Raw genomic sequence first — 12,500 nt, forward strand, 5'->3', positions numbered from 1 at the left:
AGGGAGGGAGGAGGAGGAGAGAGAGAGGAGGAGGAGGGAGGGAGGAGGAGGAGAGAGGGAAGAAGAGGAGAGTAGAGGAGAGGAGGAGAGACACAGATAAAGGAGGACCATGGAGAGGGGGAACAGGCTGAGGGGCGGAGGCGGGGCACCAGGTTCCATCAGGCGCAGGCCGGAGGAGGGGCGACAGATCTAAGAGGAGATCTCGAGGGCAGCGGCGCACAGAAGACGGAGGAAGGCTGTGATCATAAGTAAAGGGCTGCGTCGCACATGTTTGTGCGTCGATGAGTAAGTGAGGGAGTCAGTGAGTGAGTGAGAGAGAGAAAAGAGAGAGAGCGAGAGAGAGTGTGAGTATGTGTTTGAGAGTAGGTGAGGGAGTCAGTGAGTAAGCGAGAGAGAGAAAAGAGAGGGCGAGAGAGGGCAAGAGAGAAAGTAAGTGTGCGTGTGCATCTGTGTGTAAGTGAGAGAAAGAAAAGACAGAGAGAAGAGAGGGTGAAAGGTGCGTGTGTGTGCGTGTGCGTGTGCGTGTGTGTGTGTGTGTGTGTGTGTGTGTGTGTGCATTACCAGCTCATGTCCAGCCAGTCCCTCCAGCAGTTCTAGAAGACGTCGTCCATCACAGAGATCAGAAAACAGATCCTGGATAGGAGGCTTTCCTGTCTGTTGTGCACGCACGCACGCGCGCGCACACACACACACACACACACACACACACACACACACACACACACACACACACACACACACACACACACACACACACAAACACACACACACGCACAGGGAAAAATATAACAAAACATTAATGCATTCCTACCGACACCCTAAAAGTCAGAGGATTCAGTTTGTTCAGGCAGAAGACTGATAGACTGTTTCATGAATGCCCCTCCAGTCAATGCCTATTGGCTATCTATCAGCCTTGGAAAACTTCTATCAACTCCAACAAGAATGCAAGGGGCCCACTCAATAAACTGCAAACCACCATCTCCAAACCATCAACAAGGTTTTTCTACGGCTTCCAAATCCCTTACTGTAGAACGTAGAATTGAAGAATCTCCACACTTCCTGGTTACCTAGAGGCAGGCCGGTTACCGGTGGAGACTGAAACGGACTCAGTGAGCTTAATGTTTTCTGTTGTTCAAGCGTACGCCTTTGACTTGAATCTTTGCAAAGTCTGAAAGACAAATCGTCCAACCGAGTTTCCCCTGTGTGCTTTATCGAAACGGCGATTTATTGACGCCATGAAAACCGTTCCCGCAGTGTGAATAACTGACACAATATCCGTCTGCCTATTTGACCCTGAACTGAGAGACACACACACACAGCGACCCACTTTCACTTAGCCGTCGGATCAAGAGAACAATTTCAAAACCGTAATAAAGGGCTTTTTTTTTATATTCGGGTCGTTTTAAAAACAACTGACGCGAGAAAGGTTTGCTTGGGAAACCTTGGAGTGACCTAGCTGGAAATACCATCACCCTTAAGCGGGTTATTGTTTGTTTTCTGTGTTTCTTTGTTGTGTTGCGTCATGACACTAATGCATGTTGTAGGGCAGGGGTTAGCGAAGCCTAGCAAAGGGGGTTCCAAGCTTGTTTTTACGAATGTACCCTCCCCTTCTCCCCAGCATAGCATCACCAGCACAAAAAAAATTATTGTAAGCTTAAATGTATTAAGCTTTTTCGCTCTTATTGGGATGACTTTGGAGAGTCACACTACTGTTAACTAATTCATCCCCGGAAAATTACAGAACCCAGATGTGGATCAGAGCCTGTGAACGTGATTCCCATGACTAGCAACATGTTTGTGCTTCTATTCAACTTTTCCTTTTTGGAGATTATCCTCGTTTTAGCTGCTGTGTCAGTATTTTGAAAAAAGTTTGAGGAACATCCTAGCCGAAGGTTTCGGCGTTTGAACCCCCCAGTTCTGCAGCATATCCGATAGTCACTTCTAAATCACAAAATAGGGAAATATGTGAAGTGAGATGACTCGTTGGGTGAAGATAGTGAGGGGGAGGGGCTTGTCGTCCGGCTACAACACACACACACACACACACACACACACACACACACACACACACACACACACACACACACACACACACACACACACACACACACACACACACACACACACAGCTGTGGTGTTTGTCATTCTGCTCACACACTCCTAGAGGTCATTATGCTCATCTCCGTGACTGAAGGTTTACTGAAGGTGAACCAGTGTCTGTGTGTGTGTGTGTCTGTGTGTGTGTGTGTGTGTGTGTGTGTGTGTGTGTGTGTGTGTGTGTGTGTGTGTGTGTGTGTGTGTGTGTGTGTGTGTGTGTGTGTGTGTTTGTACGTGTGTGTGCATGCGTATATCTGTTTTGTGTTTACATTAAGGTGTATGTGTCTCTTCATGTCTATGTGTCTGTGTGTGTAGATGGGTGTGTAGGTGTGCCTGTGCATGTGTGTGTACGTGTGTGTGTGCGTGCGTGCGTGTATGCGTGTGTAAACACGAGAGAACCATAACTGATGAAACCAGACTAATCCGGATGCTGACAGGTCTGTGGACGCTACGCATGATTTCACACTCATCTGTTAACCCCCCCCCAAATAACACACACACACACACACACACACACACACACACACACACACACACACACACACACACACACACACACACACACACACACACACACACCCCATCATCCTCGCAGGACGTGATGATGCGATAAGCTGTTCATGTGGTGCCATGGAGCAGGGAAACAAGGTAAATATGGCAATAGATGATATGGAGAACCACAGCCTCCGCCTTGGTTCCTCTGTGGCCAACAACAGAAGAAACATCAAGACCACTGCTCACATATAAACAGAGTGGGGGAATTAATACTACCGTCCCCAAACAGTAGGCCTTATTTAACACTTTGTGTGCAGGCTTGGTGCGAGAGAGAGAGAGAGAGAGAGAGAGAGAGAGAGAGAGAGAGAGAGAGAGAGAGAGAGAGAGAGAGAGTCATGGTAGGAAAAAGACATTACGTCAATTACCCAGATAGAAGGAGCGAATGACACACACACACACACAAGACTAACACAGCCACAGACACACACACACACACAGGGGGGGTTAAAGACCATGGGTGACCAACATTAGTTGCCTGCTTTAGCTTGATTAATAAATAAATCAATAGCTGATCATGTTTATTTAATTACCATTTCTCTCCCCCAACACACACACACACAGACACACACACACCTAGCCGCCCTGCGTGCGTCTCCTCCCAGACCAATTACCTCGTCGGCTGGCCACCAGCTAGTCTCCACACACAGTGGCTCCATGGCTCCGAGCTCTGTGTGCTAAATGAACTGAGACCAACCATTCAGGGGTGCCCACACACTGCATAGCTGTTATTGTTATTTTATTGTCAAGTGCCTTCGGTGTGTGGAAAGGCACAGCTATTGTTATTATCACACTTGCTAAACAAGCTAGTCCGCCGACGCGTGAAGGTGTTCCGGTCATGTGTCCAGTTTTTGATTAAAGAAATTGATCTCAGGGAACGCTCTGTGGTAAAATGTTTGATTAAGAGGAATCGGTAAGCAGTAAAGGGCGAGAAGACTGATTGATTCTTAAGAAATCCAATATACATTATTGTTTCAATGTTTTCATGTCAATATATTCATATAAATTAGGATTAGTATACAGAAAATCTAGAAAACATAACTAGGGTCGGATCTCAACAAACACTTCCTAGGATCAGAATTAGAGCCACGATCAAACTCAACATCAGAATCACGGTTATTATCAGCGATGGATTAGGCATCAGAGAGATGACGAACAGGCAAGTCTGTGGTCTTTGGGCGTAGAAACACACAAACCCAATCCATAAGACTCTCACGTAAAACCAACCCCTTAAAGACAGTCAGCAAAACACCTCAAATGAAACAAGAGCTAGATCCAGGGCTCTGGCCCAGCATTCGATATTTGTATTCATCCGCCACAAAACAAGCTATGTTAAACGAAATAGAAAATAGTTGTACTTAAGTAGTCCGAAGCAATCTTTTTTTTTGCCGACCCAAAGTGACCAAAGTCATGGAAGCACGCGGGTGCTTGATACAAAATCCAATCTTTTTCAATCTTTCGTTGCTCCTGAAAGCCGGCATCTTCATTCAGGGCCATCCTCTTCAAATTGGACGCGGAGAACGTCTGTGTCTCGCTTATGCGGACAGTAAACAAAAGGCTGCTGTTTGCGGGTCACACACAGGACATACGTGCTACGTGCATGTGTGTGCATGTGTGTGCATGTGTGTGTGCATATGTGTGTGTGTGCATGCATGTGTGTGTGCACGCGTGTGTGTCTGTGTGTGCTCGTGCATTTGCATGCACATATTTGTGTGGCTGCATATGTGTGTTGGTATGTATCTGTGTGTGCGGGTGCATGTGTGTGTGCATATATGTGTGCGTGCACATGTGTCTCTGTGGTCATGTGCATGTGTCTGCGTGTGTGCATGTGTGTGTGCATATATGTGTGCGTGTGCACGTAAGTGTGTGTGCATGTATGTGTGCGAGTGCATGTATGTGTGCGTGTGCGTTGGTTGTGTGTGTGCATGTGCAATGTGTGTGCATGTATGTGTGCGTGGTCATGTGTGAGTGCATGTATGTGTGTGTGGGGTGCATGTATGTGTGCGAGAGCGTGTGTGGTTGCATGTATGTTTGTGTGCATGTATGTGTGCACGTGCATGTACGTGTGTGTGAGCAGGCGTGTTAATATATGTGTGCATGATTGTGTGCGAGCACGTGTTGGCTGGTGAGTCATTTAATGTGCAACTTTGAATCAAACTTGACAGAGAGACAAAGAGAGAGGAAGAATTTGGGAGAGAGAAAGAGAGAGAGACAGGCACAAAGAGAAAGTATGAACAAACACAATAGTTACACAAAAGACCATTCATTTATGTGTGCTTTTACCATTCAAAAGACAACGTTTAACATTTACAACGTTTACCTTTTTAAAAAAAAAAAAAAAAAAAACACTCCTTGGTGCACACGGCTACTGCGCTTCGACAATAAATGATAAAATAGACAATAAATAATAGTATAGGAGCAAACAAAAGTAAAGAGTAAAGTGAAATGAAAGTAATAGTTTACATTAAATATAGCGAAAATAAAAGTCCACCGTGTTATATGTAGTAGCAGCTAGCGCTGATGTTTCAGATTTAAACTAACAAAATCCCCCCCCCCCCCCCCCCCGCACCTCATCCCCCCACCCTTTCCAATGACTACGGTGGCCTGTCATGGCCTGTATCGTGTAAGGTGCCAGTTGGTACTTCTAAAATGATGTCACAGTCTAATCCATCATCGAGCAGCCAACTGTGCAAAGATGAAGTTCCTTGAATGATCTATGAATTGTCATTGGTAATCCACTCTTTCAATGTAAAACTATCGGTCAAAGCTTTCAAACAGAGGTCATAGTACATGGAACACGATCGTGCATCGAGGAGGCTGCCTCTGAGACACTTATTAGTATTTCAATGTAAAACTATTGGTCAAAGCTTTCAAACAGAGGTCATAGTACATGGAACACGATCGTGCATCGAGGAGGCTGCCTCTGAGACACTTATTAGGATTAAGCCACGATGTGTGCGTGGATGCATGGCAATGTCTGGCTAGCGTTTGGGGTTGATGGGGCGTCTGAGCGATTTTTAAGCTTTTAGGACACGTCACGGAAATTTTATCAAAATGTTGTCCGCTTATAAACTAATCCAAACACACTTATCGGGGAGTCGGATTACCTCAGGAGGTAGGGCGGGTGGACTACTAACCGGAAGGTTGCTAGTTGGATTCCCGGCTCATTCCGTGTGTCGAGATTTCCATGAGCAAGACATCTAACCCTTACGACTCCTGAAGAGCTGGATGTCACCTTGTATGGTTGACTCCGCTGTTGGATAGGAATGTGTGTATGAATGTTGTAAAGTCGCTTTTTGAAAGATGCCCTCATTGAAAAATGTAAAATGTACTTTTGAATAATATATATTCGGGTACTTTTGAATAATATATATTCGTTTAGGGCTTGAACATCAGAATGCATCACAGACTTCCTTGGTCGACGACACATAGTTTTTCGAAAACCTTGCTTTTCAAAACCTTGTGTCGCCACGTGTCATATGAGAAACGCGCTAGGTGTTTCCAACACGACAATGTCTTCCCATAAGGACAAATCATGAGCAGATCACAATTACCACCAACACTGATGGGACTTTACAATGTACGAGCCCTATAGGCTATTTGTTTAAGTGTTAGCTCGTAAAGTGGCCCTCAAAGCTAACTAAAGAGTAAACCTGAGCCATGGGCTAAGTCGTAACAAGACTCCCATGCATTATCTACACCTCTCTCTCTCTCTCTCTCTCTCTCTCTCTCTCTCTGTGTTGTACTTCATCCTTGGTAATATGCCCAGTAAATACCAGGTTATCAGAATCAGAATCAGAATCAGAAAACTTTATTGTTTGTTATATATTACTGATACATTAAAGCACTGCTGTGTACATTCAACGTACTAATATGCATGTTGAATACACTACACACTGGAGTAAGCTAACTGTAGTTTTGGTAAACAAGTACTGTGTGTGTGTGTGTGTGTGTGTGTGTGTGTGTGTGTGTGTGTGTGTGTGTGTGTGTGTGTGTGTGTGTGTGCGCGTGTGCGCGTGCGTGTGTGTGTGTGTGTGTTAATGCGTGTACGAGTGTGTGAGTGTGTGTGTGTAAATGACAGGTGCCAGTGGAGCTGAACCTAGTGAGAACTTGGGTGCTTCCCTAAAAGCCTCTAACTTTGAAAGTGTCGACTTGCCTGTACCTATTGAGGTCACCACTGAGGACTTAAAAGGGGCCACCCCACCCAAAAACACACACACACATAAATGTCTTGGACATCAGACCAGCCACTTGCTGGCTTAAAACCTTCTAATATGAACACCTGTGTGTAAACACCTTATCAATCAGTGGGGGTGTGAACTACCCAAACATTAATTTTCATGACAACTGCATTCTATTTTTACTCCCCGTCCGTACTGTCTATTTCTGGCAGGCATGTGTGTAGCAACGCTTTTTCTTGACAGATTTCACCGCTTCGACGATCAACCGCATTCTAAAAGATATTTCCACCAAACAGAAACACATATTTGACACGAAAGTTGGATTTGACCCGGTTGCAACTGGAATCGACCCGGTTTGAATAAACAAACCGAAAATATCCCTTGGCCGCGGATTTAAAATGGTCAACGGTGACGTGTGTGTATAACAGAAAATGGACGCCAATTCAGGACCATCACTCAGGTTTCAGAGTTAGACTATTCCCAGCCAATCCCCGAACCACCTCCACTTGGCCGGACCGAGAGCTAGCGCTATCATATGATGATCACAACCAATTGCACAACCATGGTTTATTACCGTGCTTCATTATTCATTCAACCTCAAGGAGCAGCTTTCTATCTGTCAGTCAGAGGGAGAGAGGGGGAGAGAGAGAGAGAGAGAGAGAGAGAGAGAGAGAGAGAGAGAGAGAGAGAGAGAGAGAGAGAGAGAGAGAGGGAGAGAGAGGGGGAGAGAGAGAGAGAGAGAGAGAGAGAGAGAGAGAGAGAGAGAGAGAGAGAGAGAGAGAGAGAGAGAGAGAGAGAGTGCGAGAGCGACAGCGACAGCGACAGCGAGAGAGCGAGAGAGAGAGGCACTGACACGTGACACACAAGGTGGTCAGATTTCCGTCTCGGTGGTAGTAATGACGTTACTTTGGATGTTTTCCTTTTAGATGGCCGTCTTGATGATGATTGGAATGAGGTCACTCTTTAAACGAGTGTGTTTATTCACGTCTGAAAGAACTCGCTTCGAAGAAACGCTTGTCTCTGAATGGTGATTAAAGTGAACTTTCAGGCCTTGGGTACCCATTGAGGGAAATGGAGGCCTATCAAAAGAATGTGTGTGTGTGTGTGTGTGTGTGTGTGTGTGTGTGTGTGTGTGTGTGTGTGTGTGTGTGTGTGTGTGTGTGTGTGTGTGTGTGTGTGTGTGTGTGTGTGTGTGTGTGTGTGTGTGTGTGTGTGTGTGTGGGTGTGTGTGTGGGTTTGCACGATTGTGCGTGTTGGTTTCATGCGTTTAATTAAACGGAACCAAGCAATACAATTATCTTTGTTGTTCTCAAAACGCAATATCATCCAGTATTGGATGTATTGAAGTGACACCTCAATGACTCAATGTACTCTTGTCTGTCATCTGACCAATAAAAGGCAGTCCTGAAGTCAGCAGACCAATGACAGAGAGTCCTTAGGTCAGCAGACCACTGACAGGCAGTCCTGAAGTCAGCAGACCAATAACAGAGAGTCCTTAGGTCACCCGACCAATGACAGCTCATCCTTAGCTCAGCTGACCAATCACAGCCGGTCCTGAGGTCAGCTGACCCCAATGAATTGTCGGCCAACCGTTCTCGTTCCAGCGTGTCTCCACTTTTCTACTTGAGCTTCTTTGTGAGAGAAACATCCAGTCATTGAATGTTCACGAACCCTCGTCAAGAAAACAAAATAACAACGACAAGCAAACGTCAAAGGAGCAACATACATCTAATACAGCTTATTTTCCCAGTTTCTGCAAACATAATCATTTGGGTCATGATTTCTGGATAAATGAAACTTTTGCAAAGTTATAGCAGGGGTAACGGCTTACAGCGCCCATGCGAGCAACAAATTCAAATTTGTTTTAAACGTGTCGCCGCGGACTGTGTGCAACCTTTCTTTAAAAGTGCGAAAAAGGGAAATTGCAAATATCTTTCTCTCCGTCTCCCTGTGAGATAGGATAGGAAAGTTGTCCCCTTGAACTGTGTGTCTGTGTGTGTGTGTGTGTGTGTGTGTGTGTGTGTGTGTGTGTGTGTGTGTGTGTGTGTGTGTGTGTGTGTGTGTGTGTGTGTGTGTGTGTGTGTGTGTGCGTGTGTGTGTGTGTGTGTGCGGGCAACAGGGACATCACGTTGATGACCAAACTATCTTCAAGGTAAAGAGCACGCTACACTGACCTGTTCTCAGCTCAGATTATCAATTTGAATGAGACCTATTATGCAGCACGTCCACCAATCGAAGTGTCCCTCTATGCTGGAAGCATATCTCTTTGTCCTGTAACCTTTACAACTGTGTGTGTGTGTGTGTGTGTGTGTGTGTGTGTGTGTGTGTGTGTGTGTGTGTGTGTGTGTGTGTGTGTGTGTGTGTGTGTGTGTGTGTGTGTGTGTGTGTGTGTGTGTGTGTGTGTGTGTGTGTGTGCATGTCTATGAGCATGTGCGTATGTGTGAGTGTGCATGTGTATGTATGTGTGTATGTGCGTATGTATGTGTGTGTAATGTGCATATGTATGTATGTGTGTGCGTGTGTCCACGCGTTTGCATGTGTGTGTGAGAGGCGATGCAGTAGGACTTTGTGTGAGACGTAAGACACTATCTTTTGAGCTCAATGTATCGTACTGTTAAGTGTACTCTGTTCATGGTCAGAGATTCATTGAAGGGCGACTTAATTCCTGGTTCAGCAGAAGCTTATGCGCTACAAAAAATGTGTTCCAAGCAGTCGTGACAGTCGTAAAGGTTTTAGAAAAAAAGTAGACGCATTAGGAGCAGGTGCAAGGGGCGTGGTCAAACATTGTGAAGCTGCTCGCTTGAGCAGCCAATAGAAAACCACTCTAAAAGAGGTTTTGGTGGTAAAATAGCTGACTTCCCTTATTTTACAGGGAATTTCACTGGTTGAACAACATTTTTGTCAGAAAGAACACAGAAATGTCCAACGACACTTTGTGACGACCAAACGGAACCGTTTCCAATAGTAAAAAGTGATCTTAGCTTTTCCTTGCCCTTAAATTACCTTTAGGAGTTTAGGGGATTTGCGAAAAGGGTAAGAAAGGGTAATGGAGCTTTATACTGGCGGCTCTCACTCCGGATCGTTTGAGTGTCGATTGTTTGAAAGTCTGCCAGGGAAAGTGAGTTGGCGCCCTAACTGCCATGCATAAACAAATCATTTTGTTTTATTTGTGTCCTATCATTCCTGAACGGCGTCGAGGGAACAGGGAAGAGTTTATGTGTTTGTGTTGGATGGTCTCTCTGGTCGGGAGATCAAATAAAGAAACTAAATATGAAGGGGAATGTTTTGTTGGCCCGTGACAGATCCTAGGCTCATCCTAAAATATCTATTGTTCACGGCTGGATGGGTAGCAACAACACAAACACACACACATTTCCACCAGCGTGTCCGCTGTTATTTCCTAGCTTTGTTTTGCACAAAGCTCTGTGTGTGTCTGTCCCTCCCTCCCTCTCCCTCTCCCTCTCCCTCTCTCTCCCTCTCTCTCTCTCTCTTTCTCCCTCTTTCTCCCTCTCTCTCCCCCTCTCTCTCTCTCTCTCTCTCTCTCTCTCTCTCTCTCTCTCTCTCTCTCTCTCTCTCTCTCTCTCTCTCTCTCTCTCTCTCTCCTCTCTCTCTCTCTCTCTCTCTAGTCCAAGACAAAAACACACACTAACTATATGATGCTACATTACATTAAATTAACATTTAATTGTCATGAACATCACAATTTGACAACATTTGTATTTGTACAACACTTTTGTCCAAAGTGACTTTGGACTCAAAGTGAGTTAGACAGCAAATCTAAAAGTATCCAAACAATATTGAAACAACTACATATCTGCAGTTTCCCTTGTGTTTGCTTCATATTCATTTTGACCTATCATGCTGCTGGGGGCGGAGGAAGATATCTGTGGCGAACAGCGAGCCGAAACCCACATCACTGGTCAATTTACATTTTAGCCGGTGGGAATCCTGAAACCTCCATGGAGCCAGAGACAAAAGCAGTGGGTCTGTAAAGGTTTCCATTCAACACTGTGTAGAACAGCCATTGGAGAAATACACTTATTAAAGTCCTCCTCCGAAACCTCCATCTTGCCACATTCGAATACCTGGCTCTTTGGTAGATTATCTCCGTAACACAACGGGGAAGTCAGCTTTATAACAACCGTCCACACCTTTCTGTTTTTGCCTTCCCCCCACAGGTTCTGCTACTGCCACAGAGCTTGTAAATGACCGCCTCCATTTTGGCAGCAAAGCATCATTGGAATTGTGGTTCTTGTGTTGGTAGGTATTGTTGGTGGGTCATTGATTAGTCATTAACAATTAAGGTCATTAACCACGCAAAGATTATTCATTATGGGGAGACTTATTGTGTATTGGAAACTGCCACAGTGTTTCTCATTTGAGATGTGGCAACACTGAGTTTGGAATAGCCTAGGTTAGGGTATATTAACTCTGATTTAGGATTTTACTGTGCTGAGTCCTGTACGTGTTACTTTTGCTGAGTGTGTGTGTGTGTGTGTGTGTTCTCCTTTTCTAATGTGCGTGTGCTTGGGGCTTTTTCAACCTGGACTCTATTATTTGATCATATTGGTTCAAAGGGACTATTATGGACAACAATTTCTGAACTCTGCCCAGTATTGAGCGTAACGGCGCAGCCAAAATCCGTGACGCTCTCCGGTGTAATCCTTGTGGGCCCAGCCAATGTAAGTCCTCTAAAAGGCCAAACTTTTTAACACTGACAGGCTGAGATTATATTCTGACATAATGGAGAGAGTCCCCGCAGAGAAATACTACTTTCTTCATTCCCTTACGCTTGATCCGGCCTGTTTGTGTCCGATGGAAGAACGCTCAAGGAGAAAGTCGACTCTGAAATCGTATTTCTTGCCGGGAAACGTCCCCTACGGTCCTTTCAATATCAAACCTCCTTCACTCGAATCTTTCCGATAACACTAGGCTTGGATAAAGAAACGAGTTGCATCGTTCAGCTGGGATTCCTTCCCAATGGGAGAATATGGAGCGGCATGTGGCTCAGGAGTTGGAGCAGGTTGGGCTGGTAACCTGAAGGTTGCTAGTTCAATCCCCGGCTCCTCCTAGCTGAATCCTGAGGTGTTAGGAGCAAGGCACCTAACCCTAACTGCCCCCGACAAGCTGGCTGTCGCCTTGCGTGGTTGACATCGCCGTCGTTGTGTGAATGTGTGTATGAATGGCTGAATTTTTGACAGTTTTGTAAAGTGCTTTGAGTGGCCACTGGTTGGAAAAGTGGTATATAAATGCAGTGCATTCAACAATTACACACAATCCAATGCCAATCAGTTGCAACAACCAGCACTTTGAGAGGCCTTCCGTTGACGGGCTGGTTTGCACCAAAGGATTACATCACAGCCCTTTTGCGGATCAAGGCTACAGTGTTATCGCTCAAAGTGGATGAATTTCAAAACACTTTGACCACATGATCGGAAAATGGGGACTATAAGTAAATCCAGGTTGAAAAATCCCTATGTTTTCCTTTAAGTACGTGTGCGTTCTTAGTTAGTTAGTCTTCCCTCTCTCCCTTTTTGTTCAGTCTTCCTTTAAAATCTCTTGTTAACCTTACATCCAAATTGCTCACTTTACTTATTGCTCACTTTACTACGACTTGACCTTACTCTCTCCTCTCATCTGCTTCTTAACTTCTCCCCCCCCCTCTCTCTC

General features: G+C 45.2%; 1 protein-coding gene across 1 annotated transcript in view; it reads right to left on the minus strand.

Moving 5' to 3' along the window:
- Window positions 1-12,500, minus strand: part of LOC115538700 (utrophin) — a gene marked incomplete at its 3' end in the record, with an annotated part of 30,398 nt that overhangs the window by 6,125 nt on the left and 11,773 nt on the right. The window contains exon 3 of the mRNA XM_030350087.1: window positions 562-654. Coding sequence (XP_030205947.1) covers window positions 562-654 — 93 coding nt within the window. The remainder of the gene's footprint in view (window positions 1-561; window positions 655-12,500) is intronic.

The sequence above is a fragment of the Gadus morhua genome, unplaced genomic scaffold, assembly GCF_902167405.1.
Source record: "Gadus morhua unplaced genomic scaffold, gadMor3.0, whole genome shotgun sequence".
Taxonomy (NCBI): domain Eukaryota; kingdom Metazoa; phylum Chordata; class Actinopteri; order Gadiformes; family Gadidae; genus Gadus; species Gadus morhua.